General features: G+C 38.2%; 1 protein-coding gene across 3 annotated transcripts in view; it reads left to right on the top strand.

Moving 5' to 3' along the window:
• LOC131038431 (BAG-associated GRAM protein 1) overlaps window positions 1-25,072 on the top strand; it is a 214,435-nt gene that overhangs the window by 100,993 nt on the left and 88,370 nt on the right. For all 3 annotated transcript variants that reach the window (XM_057970869.2, XM_057970867.2, XM_057970870.1), the window contains 2 exons: window positions 20,647-20,775; window positions 20,910-20,956. In XM_057970869.2, coding sequence (XP_057826852.1) covers window positions 20,647-20,775; window positions 20,910-20,956 — 176 coding nt within the window. The remainder of the gene's footprint in view (window positions 1-20,646; window positions 20,776-20,909; window positions 20,957-25,072) is intronic.

The following is a 25,072-nucleotide window of genomic DNA, read 5'->3' as shown; positions in this document are numbered from 1 at the left end:
ACCAAAGGTGACATCCCTTTGTCAACAGTCCTTAACAAACTGAATGCTTATTGCTGCCTTCATAACACAAGCACTGCCTAAATGCCTCTAATTGCTGCTTTATTAATCTCTGCCTTGTTATTTAATAATCGCTGCTTTAAAACTTATTTTATATTTCTTTAACTTGGGCACTTATGTACAAGTTGTTTTTTTAATAATATTGGCATCATAATGAGGGTCCACCCAAGGAGATAGTGATTCCTTAAGTCACCCAAGCATTATAAATGTGGTTTATGATCTGTTTTAGTTAAGGGACATGACAGTTTGCCCTTCCTGAGATTGCTTGTCCTCAAGCAATGGTAGTTTCTATCTCGTCTGCGGAAACTTCTGTCAACATGAGATACCAAACCAATCATTGGAGATTCGTAATCGTTAGATCCTCCTTGTGATGTAGTTAGCTTCTGCTGCGCAACTCTGATATTTTCTTTTCATGTTGGAAATGTGTACTAGGATATGTTTTTGTCAGTAACTCTCAACAACATAATCAAGGGCTGGAAATTGGCAAGGTTCGATATTCAGAATAAGTTTTCTCTCATCCTTAAAGAGGAAGGACAAAAAGTCATCAATCTGTAAATCGATTTCTCTTTTGTTATCTGCAAGAACCCAATGTTTGCTCAATATCATAGATATCTCTGTGTTAAGGCTAGGACGATCTTAACATGCATTAAGATGAGGATTAGAATTGACCTTAAATGCAATGTTATTTTCTAAAATGAATTTATATCTTTTGGTTTACTTTTATTATTCTCACATAGTTTCAATTTTTTGAAGTTCTAGTTACAGTATAGCTTCACAGTTTGGACAGTAGTCATTATAGGTGTAATGTATCAGCTTTGGCTAAGTTTTGTTTGTTGTAGTAATGCCTGAAGAGGATTTTGTGATTTAAGAACCATATTAAAATATCAGTAAGCTTTTTATAATCTGAATTGGTGCAAGAAATTAGAGTGAGATACTTGTTGACGTGTTTTTTTGACAGCGTTGAACACAGAATAAAGTCACCAATGGTCACCTTACCCTCTCTTGATCAAAATTAGTCCGTATGCTAAGATTGCATAAAGTTCAAACGGCTAATTCCAAGGTTCCTTCAGTGCATGGATGTGACTTAGTTGTTTGATGGGTTTGCTGTTAACCCAAGGGGCCTTCCATGTGTTCAATTGAAGAAGATGATAAACTCATGCAAGCTCGAGGATTTCTATACAAATGATTTGCAATGAAAGCCCTAGTTTTGGATTTTTTGGATTTTCGAATTATGCAAAAAGTAAATGAGAGTAGGGTAGAGAGAACTATGCTAAAGCTAATCTAATCCTAAGAACAGGAGATGGGATCACTCATGCAAAATCAAACCACGCTTCGTTTTGCTAGCATAGCACAACTACGCGAAGGCGGTGCAATCTTCAAAGGGTGTGTAGAGGTTTTTCAGATCACCAATATGGACCATTGGATTGAACAATGTTTACTGATGATCAAAGTTAAGCGTACCCACATAACAAAAGGCTCAGGCTAACTTTGCATGGTATACAACAATCGGTTGCACACCAAAAGTATGAGCTCAGATTCTGCAACAAGTACTCATATCAAATCTGGTTCTCCTAACAACATGTAAGCAAATCTAATCTAATTGAAGAGAGCAAGACCATGCAGATTGCTAGAATAGAACAAGAATACACCATCAAAATCGAACAATGTATTAAGTCGGCTACTTCAACAATCCTGATGCAACAATCTCAGATAATAATCTCTCCTCCCTTTATAAATGAGGGGGGTCACCCCTTTATATAGGCCTCAGGCCATGCAAACCCTAATTAGGGTTTCACTCTAGAAGATTCTCCACTCAAGATGCAACAAGGTGGGAATCCACAATAAATACCCCATAAAGCCTGTATACAATTATTCCATGAGCCTAAAATAGCGCCCACTAGTGCATTAAATGCACCCCACTATACTGATCATGCCCAAAATATAATAAACATCTCCATGCAAGGAATAAATGCCCATCATTCTTCATGCGACGATTACATGCATGGAGAATTTGTCATAGAATCACAAATAAGGCGGCTGCATGCAAGAAGATTCCTCATGCGATGGCGACATGCATTGACTGGACCAACACTTAGTCAAAATACCCCCAGCGGTAAATACGCCACCACTATTCAACTAAAAGATTCTTGTCCAAGAATGGACGACCATTATCCTGTTCATTTATGGCGTACGCAATGAATTTGTTGACGACGGCTTCCAGCTCTTCGATGGAGACACTTGGCACATTTTCAATGTCGAATTCCATCAAGACAATTTCTTCCTCGCTCTTGGAAAAGAAGCTCCCCCACTCCATCATGATTTCCTGTGTCTTCATTATACTGGAAAATGAAAAAAAATTTGCAAAATGTTCCTTAGGGAATGAACCTACGAAGAAGAACTCATGCAACTGAGATTTCAGGGAGTTCACTGTTATTCCACCGTCATTGAGTTTCCTTACGAACAATGCCTCAATTGCACTGATGATTTCCTCTTGCACCCCTCTGATGGAATCTTTCAAAGTAAAGGACTCTACGCTTAATTTTATCGAAGGTGTTCTTTCCTGAGCAAACGGTGTAGAACCATCAGGGAAAGTCATAAGCTTCATTCTCCTGAATTACTTTCCCATCAATCAGAATTTGCCTTGGAATCTTTGTCAAAGCCTTGAGCTGCAGAATGGTTAAGTTTTGGTATACGTGCACATCCTCAAACAATCCTTCTGCTATCTCCAATCTACTCAGGAGGGCCATGAACTTTGAATGAAGCTGTGCCAGGTTCTTGATGAATTTTCCCACTTTAGTGTAAACATCTTCTATCCATTCCCTGGAATTTTGTGCCATCGCTCCAATAACTTCCGCATCATCAACAACATCCTTAAGAAGGGAGGAAGGAGGAGTGAATGAAGGACCTGCTTCCCTGAGGGGTCTTTTGAAACTCCTGATGTACTCGCATAGGGCTTTATTTTCTTCCCTCAACCGCTTACATTTCGCCTTTGACTTCAGCATCTTCCCCCTCATGGCTAAGGAAGTTTCTTCAAAGTCTTCCATTACTTGACCTGTGGAAGCATGGCCAAGATCAATCTGTTTGATAACATAATCCTCTTGCTTGATTTCATTCCTGTCTCTATCTATTGTAGGCTCAACAATGTGCAGTGTCCGGGATCCAGACTCTTCCCTGACAACCTTGGAAAATTTCCGGGGAGCCTTCCTTTCTGTTGGTTGATCCATCTTTTTCAACAATTCTTCCAACTCCCGGGCTGGATCAATTTCTTTTTTTGGTTCCTTTCTTAGCCTTCCTACCAACCAATTTGGAGCGGGGATGGAGTGACTATGAACCTCTACGTGCTCCTGCTCCTGTGACTCTTCTTCCATTTCGCCAAGGATAACTTCCACGAAGCTATCTTGACAAGCCTCTTCCTGGTGTGAGGGACTTTCTGGTCATTGACTTCTTGGCTGATTGTGTCCTTGTGAAGCATTAACGCTGAGTATATTTGGTGCCGGAATGTTCTCTGGATGTGGACCTGCTGGATCTGAAAACATCTCTACTTCCTGGACACTCGAGGAACTCGTTGGTGAATGCTCCCTCTCTGCCCTTGCTCTCTTTTGTGGAGGTTCTTCCCGCTGGACTTCTTGTTGAACTTCCTGTGGAACTTCCTACTGGATATCCTTCTTCCTTGCTGTCCGTGGTCTCTTTGGGGCATTTTTTCCTTTATCAATCCGGACTTCCCCTCTTGCCTGGGCCTGTGAAGAGCCTTCGGTCGCCTCACTATGGGAATCTAGACTTCCCATTAGCTGATATGTTAGATGAACATTTCCTTCTGCCAACTTCCTTATCTGCCGGTCAATCCAGTGCTTAGTGAATTTCAACAGTGGTCTAGCCAGGACATTCAAATCATCAATTTCGGGCTCTGACCAATCTATCAACTGAATGGGCTGATCTTTTACTTTCTCAAATTCAGGTTGCACCAAATCTGAATCCTCCTTCACCTGATCCGACACTTGATAAATTTCACTTAACCTGATGGTGTCAAGGGGCAATCTGGAGTGCATTTTCTTCTGGAGCTCAAGGTCATCCTCGACACCTGCCCAATAATCTTCTAAGTGAAACTTGTGTAGTAATTTGATGCCAGCAACCTTCCTGATTTGGCAGTAAGGATCATACTGGGCCCTAGATGCATAAAATGGCAGGCGATAGAATGCCAATTCCCCTACTGCACTCTCAGCGCACTCCAAGCTTGGGCATATTTCCATGAAGTCACCCAAGACAACCGAGAATTCAATTGATTGCTTCTTCTTCTTCTTCTTCTTCTTCTTCTGTAATTGATCGTAGGCAATTAACTGTCTCATGAGCTCCAACAATATGAGCTTGTGTGATGGATATCTTGGCAATTTGTATGACTGGAATGAGAATCCTTGCGTCCAAATGTAGGTGAATTTAGGAAATTGCAAGAATGTAGCTCCATACTTCTGGATCAGGGCACTTGCTTGCGACGACACCCTTACGTGCAACTTCTTCTGCATAAGCCGTGTCAAGTACATAGTGAAGGTGTCATTCGCCAACTTGTAAGAACTAACATTGTGAAGATGCAGCTGGGGATAACACTCATGTACTTTCAGCTGTGTTGGTCCGCAACCCATGATTCCTTTTGCTAGCAAACCATCAAATCCTCCCCTTCGCGCAAGCATATAGAAGAGGTAGGAGCTCATGAAGAAGGACTGGGACCTTTTTTCTTTTAAGTTTTTTAACTGTTTGTGCAAGTAATGACTGATCAATCTGGCCCAGTCAACTAGCCCATTTGCATTCATGATCTCGCCTATGTAAAAGAACATCTAGGTTTCAAAGTTCACAAAATGTGAACACCCCATTACTCTGCTCAGCATCTTTATCAGGTCCACATACTTCTGCTTGAACTCAAGGATAGTGAGAGTCTTTGGCATCTTGGAGGCATGCATTCTAGGCTTCAACAACCACTGTTTATTAATCAAATCAGCACACCTGGCAGGACTTGTTTCATATACTGCGTTAGCTCCACTGCTGGTCTTGTATGTCATGGAATAGTGCGAAGGAATTCTGAAAGCCTCACCAATTGACTTCGGAGTCAATGTTGCCAACAATTTGCTGTCTGATGTTGAGATTGTCTCCTGCTCCAAATTATAATTTTCTGCACACTCCAGGATCAAGTCTGGACACTGAATAGCAGGAGGAAAAACCAACTATCGCAACAATTCCGCTCTTGACAATTTTGACAGCTATTGGTGATGGACTATGCCCTGCTGTCCCGAACATTCTGATCTTGAATGCAGCCAGATTGAATGTGCCCAAATTAGTATCGCTGACTTCTTCCCATCTGGATTTCATCCAGGACTGAGGAAGAAAACCTTTCATTTTTGCCTTGATCAATGCCTGCCTGGAGAGGGTAGCTACCTTGCTTGGTTCCGCTATCCTGAAAAGCACCTTGGAAATGATGAAAACAAAGACTGACCACTCTTCACTTCTCCAATTCTTCTTTCTTGAATCTTGCACGTGAGAAATGAAATGCCTCCCCATGCTTATATAGAATTCTTCAAAACGTCCTGCTAAGTTAGGAGGCATCAAATTAGCAATTGAATTTATGATGTGTCATTGTAATGTCCCAACTTCGCAAATCTAAGAAAACACGTAAACAATGATTTTTAATGATTGATTAACTCATCTAGGGTATAATTTGTCTAAATCCATTTAAGTTTATTAGTTATCAATAAGTCAACTCCATGTTTAATTCCTAGTGGAATAAAAGGGATAAGCTACCTTAGGATGCCCGTAGCGCTTATCAGGCCCAAGGACGGTACATACCCCCTTGGCCCTCCTGCTAGAAGCCCTTTGTCAACTGCAGTGGGTGGGCTACCTGACAGAGGCCTAGTTCCTGCTATCCCTGTTGCCTAATTCCTCATCTACCCCACTAGGTTTAAATATGTAATTGCTTTATCCATATTATTCATAATTTAAAAGTAATGCATATTATATCGATTAACCCTTAATTACATAATGATGTTGTTTCCTTAGTCAGAAGTTGTGGTTTATTAATTAGTTCATTTATTTAAACTATTAAATAACTTGTTCATTCATGATGATTCATTCATATTGTGCAAACATATATACGTATATATATATATTTATTATTTTTATATTAACTATCATATTTGTCTACTTTTAATATAACATACAATGTAATTAATAAAAACCTTATACTATTATTCAACATTAACACCCAATATATACTTTTTGTCTGAATTAATGTTTTTAAATTTACTTTACTATGAAATAAATCTCAAGGGCCACCGGTCTTACCTGGACTCCTGCGCTCAATCCCCTTTGGACCCGAGTTAACCCTCGGCACTGTCTCTGCCCGAGGTTATTTCCCCTGCGTTCCCTTTCTGCGTTTTTTCCTTGCGTTCTATTCTTCTACGTTTTTCTTCCTCTCTAACCTCTGACTCCCCACTCGATGGGATGCCAACGCACATAAATATCCCTCGGACGCGAAGATACACAGTCACGCCCTTGTAGAAGAGACGTGACTTATTTAAAGTCACGTCCGCACCTTATTGTCCATCGTCTTGGGTTACGACCTTTGGGAAATACCCAGTGCGATCTTCTTAAGCATTAAGCACCATTAATATTAATAGTTATTTACTAATATTTGTCATTAATTTAATAGTTAACAATGATTCATATTAATTAGAGTTTTAATAAATATTTGTTGCAAAGTGTATTTTATATTTATTATTTTGTAGCACCCATTATATATAAAAAAAATTATGTATTAATAATTATATTTTTAATAATATTTTATGGTAACGTTAATTTAATAATTAGAGCGTAATTATTAAATAATGAATCATTTCTTATAAATGGAAGGTATAAATAATTACAAAATGTGGGGTCATGACAGTCATACTTTCCCAATCACTGCGCCATGCAAAATAAACTTCCCTTGTGAGTGAGTTCAAATTTATAAGTTTCATTAAATGCACTAAGCCGTGCATCATGCTTGGAAGATTCTCTTCGCCAACTCATTAACTTCCACTCTTTCAAAATTCGAAGGGAAATTGAAGGATTTTTCAAGATTTGCTTGATTTCATTCTAACTTGTTGCCTTCTGGTTCTGAAGGAATTTTCACGCCCTTTTCAACATTCCCTATTTTTAGGGATCCCCCTAAAATTTAGGAGCCAGGTTCATTGGATATAGAAATTCATCACGATTCCAAACCTATAAAATTTTCCACATTCTGACAAGATTCGATGTCTAAAAATAGAAAATTCAAAAATTTGCCTGAGGGGATTTTTACTTTTTGATTCCTCCTTGACCCTTTGACTTTCATGCCTTAGATAAATTTTCAATCTTCAGGCTTAAGTATGGAATTCACCGTGTCTTGGAATTTGATCATTTTCCATGCCTCCTAGTCTCCCTCAATTTGGCACTTTCCATTAGTCTAAGGCGCTATTTCCATGAGTAGAGGAATTCATCAACTTTTGATATCTCCGCGTCCCCTCTCTTTTGGCGCTTTGATCATGGCTTGGGCGCTAAACTTGATGGAGGAATTCACACCCTTTTTGAATCTTCCATCACCTCCTTGTTTTGGCGCCTTCCTTTCACCTTGGGCGCTAATTTTTACTGCAGGAGGAATTTTGCCAAGTTGTGAATCCTCCATGCCCCCTTCATTTTGGCACCCAGCTGAGGATTTGGGCGAAATTTCTCAATGGTGGGGGATTCATGCATTTTTCATGAATTCCATGGCAGGGTGGTTTTGGCGCCTTTGTACCTTCTAGGGCGGAATTCTTGCTTTTGGAGGAATTTTATCAAATTGTGAATCCTCCATGAGACCTCTGTTTTGGCGCTCGGTTGAGTGTTTGGGCGGTATTTTGCACTGCAGGAGGAATTCATCAATTTATGAATCCTCCATGAGACTTCTACTTTGGCGCCTAGCTGAGGATTTGGGCGGTATTTTGCCTTGGTCAAGGATTCATTGACCTTTCTACGCATTCCCTGCCTTGTGTTTTAGCACTCTCTGGAGGAGTAGGGCAGAATTTCATTGCGGAGGAGGATTTTATCAATTTGCGAATCCTCCACGAGACCTCCATTTTGGCGCCCTCCATAGGTTTGGGCAAAATTTCACTGTGGAGGTGGATTTCATCAATTTGGGAATCCTCCACGAGACCTCCATGTTGGTACCTGTCCTTGGCCTGGGGTGAAATTATGCCTTAGAGGAGGAATTTTGTCTTTTCATGCTGGTTGGGCTACCAAGAAGGTTGAGCAGGGTGGGTGGGTGGCAAGCATTAGGAAAGTACCCACCTATTGCTGAAGTGAAGTTATTTGGCATGAAACTAGGAGCAGTCCTAGTTCGGCCCTATTGGTAAGGAGGGGAAAAATGGTTGGCATTCTCATAGAATGGGGTTGGATAGAAGTTACACCCATGATATGAATTCATTTTAAAGCATTTGAAAGAGATGGAGCTTTGTTAACAAAATGCTTAAAAGAGTAGATGGACCCTCTCAACCAGAGACTGATAACATACCACAGATCCACCAAATGATTGCAGAGTTGCCAGGTTCTGGAAAGATGTTGCCTCCGAAGGCTTGATGAACTGAAGAACACACTGAGTCTTCAGTTGGCTTGGGCTTAGGACTACATGACTTTGGAACCTTGGGGTTCCGGATTTGAGGACTTAGGCACTTCGGAACCTGGGGGTTCCGGGCTTGGGAACTTCGGAACCTGGGGGTTCCGGAGTTGATGACTTGGGAACCTAGGGGTTCCAAGGTCCCAGAGTTAGGAACTTTGTGTGAACAAGAACTGGACTTTGAGCAGAGTCGCCAAGTGCTTGAAAGGTGATTGCCTCTAAAGGCTGAAACACTAAGAATTAGCACTGAATCCTTAGCATGTATGTCGAACTAAGTCCCACCGGGTGTGCCAAAAATTGTTGTCACAATAGCTCGCACCCTTGTTGAGCTATCAACTCAACAACCTTGTGAAACATGGAAACAACCCCGGAGTGTGGGACCTTGTGCAAGGGGGTTGAATCTCCGGAGAAGGCTGTCTTCCTTCTCAATCTGTGTGTAGGTGTTGAACCAACTCAACACTTGAAAACTAACTCCTAGGCCTATCCTAACAAATTGCAAAGGTAAAGGGAAGAGAGAATTGTTTGAAATAAAAGGAGGTGATGCACCAAGAAGAGATTGTTCCTCTCCCTACCGAAATGGCACAAAGAATTAACTGAAACACCCAGGGGATGCACAGACTTCAGTTGTATGAGTGATCCCAATGCATGTATGAAGGTTAGAATCCACTGAATGCCAAGAGGGGAGAAGGTTTCCCACAAGTCACACTGAGAAAAAAAAGTTAACACAACATATATGGAGAGAAGAGCCACAAAACATACACTTATGATGAAAGGCCAAAGGCCAAACTTACAGTTGCAGAAATGCAAAATAGTTACAAGTCTTCAAGAGAAGAGAAAGAGCATAGGAAAGCTCCAGGCAACAAGGAGAAAACCCTTTACAATGAGGCTTAACAGCCTTTATATAGAAAAATGGTTACAGGAGTGATCATGACCCTTGTATGTCAGTCTGGGAGTGCAGGGAAGTGCATGCACTTGACTTCTGTACATGCAAGCAACCTAGCCATACCCACAAAAGGCAACCCTGAGAAGGGTGGATTGATTGACCTTCCAAAGTCAGAGTATGCAAACATGACATAAGTCACTACAACAAGCATGGTCCCGTACCTCTCTTGATGGAAATCCTGCCAAAAATATTAAATGCACCCTAGTGGCTCCACAAAAGAAGGTGCACAAGTCGCAAAAGTCGTTGGAGCATTTAAAGCTTTGAGTGTCGATCATGCCATCCGGAAGTGTTGCAAGCCAGAAGTAGTTTGGAAGACTTTGGAGACCTGGGTCGTCGAAGTTGGGGGAACTTCGGAGACCTGGGTCACCGAAGTTGGGGAAACTTCTGAGACTTGGGTCACTGAAGTTGGGAAGACTTAGGAACTTGGGAACCTGGGGGTTCCGAGGTTGAAGAACTTAGGAACTTCAGAGACCTGGGTCACCAAAGTTGGGAAGACTAGCAACTTGGGAACTTCGCAGTTCTGGAGTTTCGAGGCAAGAGAACAAGAGACCAAGGAAGGGAGGGTTCCGAAGTTCCGGGAAAGAGAGAGGAAGAGAAGGCTTGGGAAAGGAACTTCCGACAAGACAACACTTATACTTTATGATTCCATTGTCTTCTTTTGGATCAAACTGGGGTAGCTCTGGTGCATGGAACATGTCTCTGATCGGTTCTTGCTGATGGACCAATGGTGTCATAAAATGACGACAACTACAACAAACTCTTGCTTCCAGTCTTCATCGATTTTCTCAAAGTATATAATGAATAATGAATAATTAAATGAACTTCAATTGTGCCTTATATATTTCTTCTGAAACCCACACCGAAAGGAAATTAAATGCATTTAAATAACATTTCATTTCATTTCACTTAATATTATTTAATAAAGTTGGCATCCCAATAAGGCTTAATAATTGACCTTATATCATCAATAATTTATGCAATAAAATCCCCCTTCTAACTCCTTATAATATAAGCTCATTACTTTTATTAATATTATTAAAGTTGAAACTTCAATAATTTAACTTTAATCATTAACTCCAATAAATACCCATATTGGAATATTTGACTGCTTTTACCAACTTCTTGGGTATGACCATGGTGCCTTCTGATCATCTAGATGACTTACTATAAATAAAAAGTATGGGATCAAACGCTTAAGTGACTTACTAAAAATAGTATGTACAAACGGAGCTTGAAAGACCTCTAGAAGGTGAACCACCAAATGACTGAATCTTTGAGATGGAGAGTATTGAGAAAAACAGCCCAAGGGTCCACTGAAAAGCCCTGGATCACCCACAAAAGGTCCCCTAAACACTCCATTAGCCTATGGAGACCACAAATAATAGGCTAACCTTTGAAAAAACTTTGCTTAGGAAGGTGCAACAATGAGGACATTACAGTAACAATGGGGACATTATAGTCCGTCCTCCCCAAAATTGCTTGCCCACAAGCAATTACATGTGTCAATTCTACAGTAAGCCCAAATACTCCAATCAATGCCGAATCCCAAATTGATCTTGGATGCAAGAGTGGCTTTTGCTGCGTTACTCTGATAGAAACATCATTAGACCTTGGGTTGTAGTGACAAGGCCTTGCCTCCAGCTCCACCCAAACAGCTGCCAACAACAAGTTGCAATCTGAAAAAAATATCATTATATCCATGTGTCATATGTAACTTCCTAGAGAAATCAAGAGGAAACAAATTCCAATCAAGTATTACAAAATGACATATTGGTTTCTCTATTCTTCATCACAAAAACTTGTATGCCGACACAACTAATGAAATCAAATGTAGTTGAGAATTTGCTGTTCATTATTAATAAACCACTCTTTAATACATCTCTTCCCATTTCCTTTCGGTGGTGTCACTGTTCATTGCTGTCCCCAAGTGTATATCACACTGAAAATCACTCTTCTCAAAACTGCCAACTGGCCCATTGAATATAAGACTGTTCATAACCAAAGAATCAGAGTTCTTTGCATATTTTGAGATTGGAGCAGGATCATGCCCAGCCACGAAATTATCCTTTTCACAAGGGTATGTCAATTGGCCCTCTAAGCACTATGAATCACAACGCCCATGATCAAAATCACTTGCACACAAAGAAAACTCTGAGCTATCAGCAAAAGCATACCTTTCAACATCAAATTAGAAATCACATTCCAACATAGAAAGAAGATTATCATGAGCCAGGTCAGAACCCATCTTGAACAATGGGTTATCAATAAACGCTGGAAATTGACTCCAACAGTGATCATTCAAGGGAAGTAAACTACCATTATGATGAACACTAGATTGAAAACTTACACGTGTCATCATTGACTCTAGGGCTGTCCCACTCCTTTGGGGCATCCTGAATGAGTAGCTCCATTCTTCTAAGCGAGACTCTATGAACTCTCCCATCATAAATTCCTCTAAACACATGCTTTCTTCCATCATTCTCAAACTTCATTTTCAATGTTTGAAAGTTGAGGTAGAATCCACGTATACACCGAAACCATATCATGCCCAGCTAAACATCTATCTCTCCCAAACTAACTACATAGAAATCAGCCTGGAACTCGTAGTCACTCAACTGAATGGTCAAGTTGGGAGTTCTTTTGTTACAAGTGAGAATGAAGCCACTTGCAAGTCTCACACTGAATCCTTCAAATTCTCCAGTTTTGAGTCCTCTCCTAGCCACAAATCCTCCATCAATAAAGTTATATGTGGCACCCATGTCCAACAAAGTAATCACATGCTGTCCACCCAAGATTCCTCCAATCATGAATGTTCTCTCTTTTTGAATGCTAGAGATTTGTGCTACCGAAAGCTCTTCTTTTGCTTCTTTTTCTGATCCCTTGGATGCATTTCCAGCCTCATTCTCCTCTGGATAAGACTGCTGATCTGAGACTTTAGAATTAGATTCATCGGCATAACAGTATTCCATTTTATTTGCTTTGCCCTTCATAGGGCACTTATGACCTCGTTCCCAAGGACCTTTTCATTTGAAGCATAGTTTCCTCCTCAAGTCATTTACAGTCTCATCATCAGGTTTTTTATTTTGTGCTCTCTTAGGCTGATCCGTTCCTTCTTGTATTTGTTTCTTATCCTTATTAGAGGGAAAGGATTTAGATGACACTTTGCTACTAGGGGTAGCAAGTTCCATGCTCCTAACTTTCCTCATGGTCTCCTGAACATTGTGAGGGTCAAAAGCCTTTATCCATCCATGTAAGGGCTGCAAGAGTCCATTGAATAGGATCGCAAGTCTCCTCTCCGTGATACTAGGCATCATCACGGGCAATCTTTGAAAATCAGGAATGTTAGTCTCTAAATAACCACATTGTTTGAGTTGAGAAAGCTCTCTAAAATACATCCTTGGATCCTTTGTGTCAAACCGTTTGATGAGTCTAGTGGTAAAATCATCAGAGGTGGTAATAAGATTGTGACCTAGTGTCACCAACCTGTGGTACCACCACTCATGTGCTACATCATATGGGTGTAAAGTAGCAAACTTAATAACATCCTCCTTTGGCATAGGCCTCAAGGAAAGCAAGTTTTCCAACTTTTGGACCCACACTCTTGCAGTGCATTTATCACTGCCATTATAATGTGGCAAGGTTACCTTGTTCAGTTTCTGCCGAAAATGCCTTTAACAATGAGGTGCTCTGTGTTTTGTCCTAACCGTGGCACCTGATCTCAGCCTCTTCTTGTTCATAAATTGCTCAAATGACAACATCTCCCCAATCTCTCGGGGTAATGTCATCACTTTAGCTGGGATTTCAAAAGTGGAAGTAAAAACCAGATCATCCATTCCGGATAATATTTGTAATTGGCAAGTGTTTAATGATGATGATGACTTGTTAAGATTCCTTCATTGTGTAGATGAATATGAGAATCAAGAGATAGATTTTAACGCCTTTGTAGATTTTGTAGATGGTAAGGATATTGTGTTTGGAAATGAGGTAGTTCAGTTGAAGACAAATAAGATCCCTAAATGATTGGTGGCTTTTGAGAGGGTGTTTTATAACAATGATGGTCAAGCCATGAGGCCATCTCCAGTCAATAAGGAGGATCTTGAAGAAATCAACCTAGGGACTGAGTCAGCCCCCAAGAAAGTCTATATTGGCAAGAAGATCAGTCCGAAAATTAGATCCATGTTAGTGGCCCTTCTAAGGAAGTATAAGCATGTTTTTGCTTGGTCCTATAATGATTTGAAAGCTTACAGGGAAGATTTGTTCCAACATGAGATCCCCTTAGACCCAAATGCAAAGCCCTTTAGGCAGAAACAAAGGCCAATTAACTTTGTACTTAGACCTAAAATGAAGGAAGAGCTAATGAAGCTAAGAGATGGTGGTATCGTAAAACCAATTTGACATTCTTCTTGGGTTTCGAATCTGGTCCCAGTCAGAAAAAAGAATGGTGACATCGGATTATGTATGGATTTAAGAAATCTAAACATGTCATCACTCAGAGACAACTACCCTCTTCCGAATATGGAGGCAATGTTGCAAAAGGTGACCGATTGTGAACTACTTTCTATGATGGATGGGTTCTCAGGGTACAACCAAGTGAAAGTGAAGGAGTCAGAACAGTGTAAGACTGCTTTTACTACTCCATGGGGGACATGTTTATGTGAGGATGCCATTTGGAGTGACAAATGTAGAAGTTACTTTTCAAATAGCTATGGATGTTGCATTTTCAGATTTGATCGACATCATTATGGTGGTATACCAAGATGATTTGATTGCATTTTGTAAGAAAGCAGAGGATCGCTGCTTGCATCTTGAGAAGGTATTCATCAGAGCTTTAGAATATGTTATATCATTGAATCCCAAGAAATGCAACTTTGTTGTAACCGAAGGTAAGTTATTGGGTCACATTGTGTCCAAGGATGGGATTAGGATAGACCCCGAAAGAGTAGAGGCTATTGATAGGATACCTATCCCCAAAACAGTGAAGGCTATTCAATCATTTTTTGGTCAGATTAACTTTGTCCATAGGTTCATCTCAAACTTTGCTGAGATTGTAAAGCCTATTTCAAGAATTCTTAAGAAGGGTGCCAAGATTGATTGGGCGAATGAAGCCTTGGAAGCCTTTGCAACAATCAAAAGGGCGACCAAAGAAGCCCCTATATTGAAATCCCTTGATTTTGACAAGCTGTTCCAGATATTTTCTTTTGCTTCTTTTCATATTGTTGCAAAAGTCATGCTTTAGAAGAATAATGAAGGATATGAGCAACCTATTGCTTTTTACAGTAAATCACTCTAGGTAGCTGCAGTATAACCTCCTTAGCCATAGTAATCTATGGCTGTTGGCTTTGTGCCTACGTAGCTTGTGTTTCCTCCCTACAAGCAAAGGTAGGTTGTAGGGGTCTAAGCACTAAACCTGTAGAGGTTCCCTTGTTCTCTATAGTGTGCCAATCGACTCTCCTGTTGGACTCAATCCTCTCACTAGTGTGCATAGTGTGCTGAGATGCACTTTGTTGCTTCAATTGTTTCATTAACTGGGACATCATGTCCATCATGATGTTAAAATGTTTTTCCACTTTGAAGTTGGGACTAATTTATCCTGCTCATCCCTTTTCTTTTCAACCATCTGACTTGTAACATTATCACTACCACTTGATGAACTTTTGTGAAAACCCAAAATCTCTGAGACGGTTTCACCTTCTAGAACCTCTTCACTCATGAATTCTCCCCTACATAGGATGGCGGGAAAAGTGTTCTTTGATATCACTGAAATATCCCACCCTGTTTTGTTCTTCGAAGTTCATGTTTTGGAATATTTTGCCTTTTTTCTTTTTTTTTTTTTCCTTTTTTCTTTTTTTGAGTTTTTTTGATTTTTTTGTTCTTTGAGATAATATAAAGAGATGAATTGCAGAAATTTAAAGAGGAATGCTAGAAAACCTTCCTACATTGACAATGAAAATCACTTTCCAAGAACTTAGGAAATTAATTTGCTGATTAAATAAAGAAGAATACACACTCTGATCAAACTGTTAAACATATGGATGTCATTGTTGTCATTGGTGTCAAACCTTTGTCAATCTCATATTGCCTCGGTTGTTATTGGTGATTTGGATTTTCGATAGGCTTAGTTGATGTGAAGTTGGTGGTCCGGATGTTTGTTCTCTTGACATTATGATGCAGAATTTTCTACAGGTTCACATTGTGCTGATGAGAAGATATGAAACGATGCTTCGGTTTGTTTCCTGAGGATTGGTGTTCTTCACCTAGTCCGAAAGTACTTTTGTTGATTGCTTTGGAGAAACTTATTGTGGACCGAATAAGTATTTGTACCGGATATGTCTCAGGAGATTGTAAGTTGTTATTTTGGTGAGACAGATATCATGGTTCTCTTAGATGAACTGCTTTATTTGTTTTTGGTTCAAATACGCTTTTCGTGTTGGTTGTGTCATCTTGTTTTTCAGGGTGGTTCAAAATGTTTTTGGTGCCTTCCAGATATGTTGTTAATTGGATTGTGGTTTAGTGGGTCACGTTCTTTTGGTTCAGACATGTATTGGAAGATGTGTTGAGATGATTATTTGGGTCTCACTTTGGTTTGTGAAGATTTGCATGGAGTATTTTGCATTGGAAGTGGTTATTTGGCCAACTAGTTGAGGCAGAGTATCGAGGGGCTGTTAACGCAGGGATTGAGATTATTTGGCTTTAGCATATTCTCACAGAGTTTGGGTTCTCCACTCCACGACCGACAGTTCTACATTGTGACAATCAGAGTGCTATTGCAATTTCGAAGAACCCGGTTCAGCATCAGCGGACCAAACACATCGAGATTCATATGCACTACATCCAAGAGCTGATTCAAGAGCAGGTCATTGATTTGCAGTATTGTCCTACAACAGGGCAGGTTGCAGACATATTCACCAAACCCTTCATTGAGAGTAAGTTTCAGCAGTTGCGAGCTCTCTTAGCGGTGCGGGATGTTTCATTAGGGGAGGTCAGCTGACTTCTCCTTCCTCTCTTATGGGGGGGACTTTTTCCTCTTTGAGGTTTTGTCCTTCTCCTATGAAAGTCTCTTTGTACATTTATCTATCTTTTGGGGGGGAGTTTTTTCCCACTGGGTTTTCTCCCTTTCTCTATTTGTGAGAGATTGCATTGCATAGGTTTGCTTGCATTTGTATATTGTACAGGGGTACCTATCATGGCCTAGTAGCCGGGACCCATCTTGCATTGTTGACTTGAGTCTTCATTCCCCCGAGTTGCACTTAAGGGGGGTTGTTGGTGTAATTATTTATTCTTATAGGATATAATTACACTTTACTTAAGTTGACTTAGGATAATGCATCTCATCGTAGTTTGGATATGAGACACTTAGGGAAGTGTGCACATAGGGATGATGCTTGTAGGAGAAATTCCATCTTTTGTGGTCTTATCTTGCTGTTACATTCCACATTCAGTGGGTGATCCACCTCTTGTGGAATATTATATTATTTCTCCTACCTACCCCTACTTTTTCTTACCTACCCTTGTTTCTCATTGAGCCACATGTCATGATTGTGTGCTCACATATCCATCTGGCCTTGCCTATAGATGCAAGCCTATATTCATTGTATTGGTTAATCCAATTGATTATTTGTATATTGATGAGAATACAGTTTGTTCTTGTCATACTATTGTCTCTCTTTTATGTGCTTTTCATTGTGCCCTTTATCTTGGCAAAATCTCACAGCATGTGATTGTGAATGTCAGGGTTGAAAGTTGAGGTAAGGTTGTCAAAATTGCTGAAGTTGCTTAGCTGCAAATGTTGTCAAGTGGCTAGGGGCAAGATGTCGTTTGAGCTTGATGATTGCACATGGAGTGATAAGCTTGCAAGCACATCACCTCAAGGTCATGAGTTTCAAGCATATACTACATTGGACCTAGAGAGGTAAAATGTGAAAATTTGGCTAAGTCTAGGGTCAACCCATTCATTTCACGTATAGATTTGTGCAAGGTTTAGAGAGGTAAGCTGTGTATTGTTGTGCAAGGCTTAGGTGGAAAAAGAAGATCATGGAAATTTTCTTAGTAGAATTTTAACCCCCTTGGGCACATATAAATTTCTGCAAATGACCCCCTCAAATCCGCCATTGCTTTTTCCTCTTCAAATTTCGCATTAAGGTAAAAAATGTTGCAATTTCAATGAAATGTTGATTATACCTTTAAGAACACCAATATTCTTGGTGAGATTTTATTCATGCATTGAAATTGTAGGTTGCCCTCTCAAACCCGCCAAAAATTGTAAACTGTTTAAGTTTGAGAGAAAATTGTGAAATTGTTGATGACCCTGCTCAATCCACCAAATTATGATTTGAAATTATTGTTGAGGTATTGCATTTGATGGAAATGATCAAGTTCTCTTAGCATAATTGTTGATGAACCCTTTGATTTCCGCCATTATATGGATGCTCAAATTGTTGTTGAGGGGTCTAAAGTCCACCATTGGGAGATGATTGAAAAATGCAAAACAAGAATTGTTAATGACCTCTCCATTTCCACCAATGATGCACAACACACTTGACAATGGTCTAGGTTGGAAGTATGAGATAACTGACTCAAGGGAAGGTGCGATTAGCTTTAGTAAGGAAATGCGTGGAAGATATAGATCAAGTTCCTTGAAAACTTTATCGGCTGTCAAAATAATATTCAAAACTATAATGACTTCATCAGCAAATATTAAAATTGATAGTTAGATTAAAAACGATTAGAGTAATTAATCGTTTGGTATTATATGATTTGGCATAATATTGATCGGTAATCTTAATTGATGTTTTATAAGATTTTAAGGTGAACAAATCATAATCATTGGTTATGAATAAACTTTACCAATAGACCCCTCCATATAAGGGTGAATAAGATATATATTGAAATCTCAACTCATTCGATGAAGGGTGAGTTGTTGAGTGTGAAGAATAAAATAAAGAGAATATATTTTGGATGAGTGTGTGGAAGTTTGTATGAAGATGTATCCAGCAGAATAAGAAATTAAGACGGAGCAGATATAAAGAGTATATACTATATATGCAGACATAAAGAAAATTTATTTAGATATACAAAAGGAACATTAACATGCTGAATAAGAATATACAGAAGATCATTCCAGATTTGTGAAGGCTTTATATGGGCAGACTTATGAAAGTTTTATAGCAGAGTTATAGAGAAGATTTATGTGCAAATTGAAGATATTATAGAAGATTATTGAATGCAGATTTCTGAAGATTTGTATAGACACATGAAATATTAATGGAAGATTAATGAATGACTGTGTGTGCAGATTTATGAAGGATTTTTGAGTAAGTGTGATCAGTTTATCAGAATTATTAGGAGGAGATTGTAGCAGTTTGAAGAAGGAAATTTGGGAAGAATAGAATCCATCATCTGTTGTTATAGCAACATTGTAAAGGTGTAAAATCAGATTTGGGAGTTGGTGTTTCCAATGGGTTGGTGCTCACAAACAGAATTTGGGAGTTGGTGCTTCCAGTGGGATGGTGCTCACAAACAAACATAGGGGTTGGTGCCTTTAGTAGGCATTAATTTGCCATGGTTTTCTCCCGTAAGGGTTTCCATGTATATATCTTGTGTTCTATTTGTGTTCATAATAATCAGATCACATGAATGTGGGAATGCAATGAATATGTTAATTAGATAAGTTATATACTTGTGATCGAAGTTGAAAAAGTTGAAATTGGTTGTTATACTGATTCACCCACCCACCACCCCCCGCCCCTCCCCACTTCTCTCTGTATAACTGTGTGCTCTTCAATTGACCCGCTAGATAACAACTTCTGTAGGGCAATGAACTGATGTGGCGGAGATTGGAGAAACACACCTGAAGTCAACCATATTACCGAGTAGCACTCTAGTTCAACACTACATGCTTGCGGGCACTAAAATATTATAGAAAACTGTTCAAAATGTGAAAAGCTACATGCGTTTTGTAAATCAGAGCTGTAATTTTTTCACCATTTATCAGTTTTGCAAATTCTCATGCCATTTATACTGAATCTGTAAATGGAATGGTAAAATAGTTAAGAAAAATCTAAATAACAATAAAATAGGAGGAGAAACACTTAAGCATAATCTAAATAAAAAACTAATACAATCTTCAATATTGTTAGAAAAAATTTTCAGGTGCAAAAATAAAGATAGTGGACTAATAATAGTTGAGTAGAAAATTTTGCGCCATGCATAAGAAAATTCAGCGGAGCAATAATACTAAAGTTAAGAGACAAATTTAGTGGAGCAATAATAGTTGTTTAAGAGGGTTAGCAGACATAACTGTAATTATACATTGTATTGCATGACGAGTCTATGATGGATGGATGGGTGCAACGTGGGTGTTGGATAGCCCCTAAAGGGGTACCAACTATTCAGCACCCTCCTTGCACCAATCGATGCCCCATGATGCATATCCACAATAACTGTAGTTATTGACCCAATAGATAACTACTTCTGCAAGGCAATGAGCTGATGTCGTAGAGATTGGAGAAACACACCTTAACAAAACCATATTACCTAGTTACATTCTAGTTCAACGCTACATGCTTGCGGGCACTAAAATAATATAGAAAATCATTCGAAAGGTGAAAAGCAATATGCAATCTAGTTAAGTGACAAACATAGCAGAGTAATAATAGTTAATTAAGAGGGTTATAAATATAAAACTGGTCCAATCCTCTTTAAGAGCAATACCTTAGTCATTTGTGATTATCTTATAAGGTTTTACTTTGCCATTCATTTTTTGCTTTTAAGATTTTGATTATGAGTTTAATTGGAGACCGAGAACTGGCAGAGCATGTTTTGTCCTGTTACAGTGTTTCACAATAACAGTCAAATTTTTGAAACAATTCCATTGTTGGGTGTTAATGAATGACTGATATCACCAATGAAAGTGGAGTTCTAATTATTATCTTTCTTAGTCCACTAAATCCAATTCAGTTTGAGATAATATATTGTAACCTTTTACCCTTTTTATTAGGTTAATGTAACAATTTATGATTGGGATATAGTTGGGAAAAGTACAGTGCTTGGATCAGTAACACTTCCAATTAAAGAGGAGGGTCATACAGGACCAATTTGGCACACATTAGATAGTTCTTCTGGACAGGTAACTGTTTAAAATGTCTGTCATGCTCTATAGATGCAGTTATATCAATTGTGTTTTGGATGTTTTTTGCACATCCTTATTATTTTATATCTATCCTATTTGTTGATGAAGTTTTCATTTCATTTATTTATCAGGTTTGCTTGGAAACAGATACCAAGCGGTTTGGAGTTAGTTCCTCTGGGTAATAACTTACTACTATCATTGAAAGTTTTGTGTAGTTTTTTACTTATTGAATTATAAAAGCTCTTGGTAGTTTACTCCATATTGTATTCATTTACTTGAAACTATGACTTCAGATGTCTTTGTTCATACTAAATGAACCGTCTTTGTTTAATTGGTCATATAAATCATAATGGTCTGGCTATCCATTGAAATATATAAATTTTAGGATATGAATTGCATCATGAATTGTGTTAAAATACAGCACATGGTATGCAGATTTTGCACTATAGGGTTTCAAACAAACTGTCTTAACCTTTGATCATATCTGCAGTTCAGAGTGCACTAACCTACACAGGCTTCTGAAAGGACTAATGATTGAACAATAAAACTGAAATCAGAATTCTGTACTTGCTGAAAAATATTTTATTTTTATTTTTTATTAATCTGGGAAAAGTTTTGAGAAAAAAATATGGATGCATCAATGTCATAAATAATGGTAACCCATAAACTTGGCATTTCAAATCAGAACAAAGTGCCTTTTTAAAATTTTTCCTTTTATCACGAATACAGTTCTAAAATTGACCTAGTTGCCTATAATAAAGACAATAAAAGAAGCACCTAAAAGAAACTGATATTAGCACCTAAATATAGTCTGATTATCTCTCTTACTCCAGCAGCTTTGACTTTCAAAAGTAGTTCTCAAAATCTGCATGTAAACTAAACTCATAAAAGCACCCAGTTGAGGAAGAAAACTCACTTAAAATAAAGTCAGTCTTCTAATGTGTAGTACTCAGTAACACTGAGTGACAAAAATCTAGAACTTCCTCTTAACAACGATGGTGTTTTCCGTCGATTCAACTTATTTCTGAATGTTTCAAACCGAGCATTTGACGGGGTTTTTAAAAATGTTTACAGATTAGTAATGCCCCTAATTGGGATATAAGTTCAATTCACCAAAATTTCAAAATCAAACACAAAACCTACCACTTTCTGATCACTAAGATCCTAGTGTGGGCAGGATGAGAGCATACAGTATCTAGGATGTGAACAATAAGCAATATATATTTCATTTATTTGTGGCAAGCTGCTCAGTTTACAATTCATACAAAAACTGGAAGATAAGTATGTTGACTTTGGTGGCAGGCTTTCTAGAGCAAGCATGCAACTATCAAATCAAAATAATAAAATGCAAATCTTGTAGGCTATGCCATCCAATCTCCATTACAATGTCAATGCAGACATTAATGAGGAATCTGGTAGTAAACCTTCTAGTATTCATTTACGATATTAATGCAAAATATCATTTTGTGGCTATGCGTGCCAAATTGAAACATCTCTAATTCAACTGGAAGAGAATCATTCAATTTTTAAAATAATCATTTCAATACTAAAATGGTAGCAGCAAACTCTCATATAAATTAACAATGGTATGAAGAGATTGCAATTACCAGTGTATATGTCCAGCTGTAGAGACAAATCAGCAACTAACCAATTGGTAGCATTGATATTATTAAATGAAGTAGAGTCTCTGTATGATACACCTACTGATGTAATCCTCAAGTGGCTGCTCAAAATATTGATAATGAATAAAATTTGCCCAGATTGAAATAACAGAGTCTGTAGACTCAAATGACTGTCCAAATATCACTGAAAATACTGTAAAAATTGAACAGTTATAACCAGAAAGGTACGGCCTCTTCTACAAATTGTGTGGCTGAAATTAACACCCAGAATACTGTGCAGAATTGTATCATATTTATTAGAAACGGTATGGCTGGTATTAACAACCCATAATCCCAATCAAATTGCAGTGATTTCTTCCCAAATTGGCACTGCCACGTTTAAAGGGTGATGTAGCAAATATAGATACCAACGATGTGATTCCATGTATGCAACAGGTTGAAGGACCATATACGGCCTACATAAAGAACGACTAAATGATAAATGTAAATAATTGGTTTCATGCTAGGTGATTAGGGTTAAAAATGCCAAAATAGTAGATATTGCCCTATGAGCAAAGCCTCAATGATTACTCAAATGATCCGTATACAAATTTGTAAAATATGCTGCCTTCTCACAAAGGTGCAGCCATATAATTTATACTATAATAGCAATGATTCAAATGTTGCTAAGCGAGTAAATATTCAATAACTTAATCAATTTGAAAGACACAAAACTAGAAATCATTGTTCAACTACTTACACTAGAAAAATGAAAACATTGAACACTAATGAAACCTTCAAATTTGCAACTCCAATCTTTTTCGCACATTGATGACCCTTGAATGGAATCACTTCAATGGAAATGAGGGTTTTTGTTCCCAAATCCAATCTTGTAGCATACAGGCAACCCCTAGATGGAATTACTCAATGAATAGGAGGGTTTTCGTTCTAGGGCAGAAAAAATGAACACAAGGGTTCAATCTCATAAATGTGGGTTTGTTCTCAAACAATGGTGGTCCGCTCTAGCCAGCTCCTTTTGAAACCTTGTGAGGAGAATTTAATACCATTCTGCTTTTTCCTTTTCCCTCGGAAACTTAATTTAAGAAGTGTCTAGAAATACTTTTTATAAACATTACTTTTTGATCCAATTCCTAGTCATACTTTATAAAATTTTAATAATAAAGCATAAGCTGTTTTACATGAATATAACGTAAAGATACTTCTTGAAAAATTTAAGTTAAATTATTAAATAATTTTTTTCGTAAAACCGCAAGAGCCTACAAAAATTAAAATAATAGGTTAAAGCGTTCTTGAAAATATTTGCCTAAAAAAGGGGACGTGACAAACTTGCGCATTTGAATGAACATATTGAAGAATGATTGCTTTCTTTTGAACTCCGTCTTTGAGAAAATGATAATAAATATTTATGTGCTTGGAGTGATCGTGAAACAATGGATTCTTAGATAGCTTGTTGCAACTCTAATTCTCACAATAAACTATTGCATGCCCCAATATCCGATTAGTAAGTTTTGCAAAGATAAATAGCTTGACAACTAATAGAAGCTGCTATATGCTTCACTTTAGTTGAACTTAATGCTTCAACTACTTGTTGTTCAACTAGGATATCATTTTTGACCCCAAGCTGAATTAAAACCCTAAAGTGCTCTTCCTAGCACAAGCATGATACACTTAGTTTGAATCTACAAAGCCACATAACACTAACATTCATTTCCAACATACTTCAATCCATGGTCAATTGTGCCCTTCAAGAATTGGGGCACATTTTTTGTTGTTGTCTAGTGAACTTCCTTGGCTCAACCACAAATTGACTTAATGTGTTCACTACAAAACAAATATCAAGTTAGTATTTACCAAGTACATTAGAGAAACTATTAGCTACTTGTATTTAAACTAATCTCTAAAATCAAATTGTAAATTTGTAGTCTGTTAGGACTCAATTTGACATTGCCAAAGTTCTCTCAAATTTACCATCATTTGTGTGTATCTTGATCCTATGAGTCCATCATGAATATCCGATTGGAGAAACATTAAATGGAGATCCCCTTATCAAAAGTTCCCTAAGTATGCTTTTTTGTAGTTCCCATGTTCCTCACACGTGACTAGGGTGTCAAAAATGCTAAATCCATGTGTTTGGAAGGTGCTTTAGTGTGTTTGTTAGCATTCTCAAGCTAGTTTTGAAGCTGTTGAGACTTGACACCATGTTAGAAATTTGAGTGGATTTGTCAACACTCTTGTTTATGATCTTTCATGTGTGTTAGCACTTTTATGTGGTTTTGGAACCATTGTTGGCTCTCACTAGTTGGTTTCAAACTAAGGGTGAAGCATTAACTAACTTCAAATATAGAGTTTTTCAGTAATTTCATGGAGTTCTTGAACCCTTTGTGGGGCTTGATGTGCTTTTTGAACCTTCGTAGTATTTCTTGAATGTTTGTCGATTAGTGTGCCTTTATTGCAAACTTGTTGTAAAAAAACTTCGATTTTTTATTCATAAAAAAATTGGCAAAGAACTGATACGCACTATTAATTTTTAAAAAATTGTACAAAAAATTTAAAAATCCACAATTTTCTCGAAAATCGTTAGAAGAAAACCAGGTCAAAAACCCTCCACTGCTTTAGAAAAACAGCAACACCCACGATTTTGTAAAAGAACGTCAACATTTGCAAAAGAACAC

The sequence above is a fragment of the Cryptomeria japonica genome, chromosome 8, assembly GCF_030272615.1.
Source record: "Cryptomeria japonica chromosome 8, Sugi_1.0, whole genome shotgun sequence".
Lineage (NCBI taxonomy): Eukaryota > Viridiplantae > Streptophyta > Pinopsida > Cupressales > Cupressaceae > Cryptomeria > Cryptomeria japonica.
The sequence above is the reverse complement of the archived record's forward strand: the minus strand, read 5'-3'. Positions and strand labels throughout refer to the sequence as shown.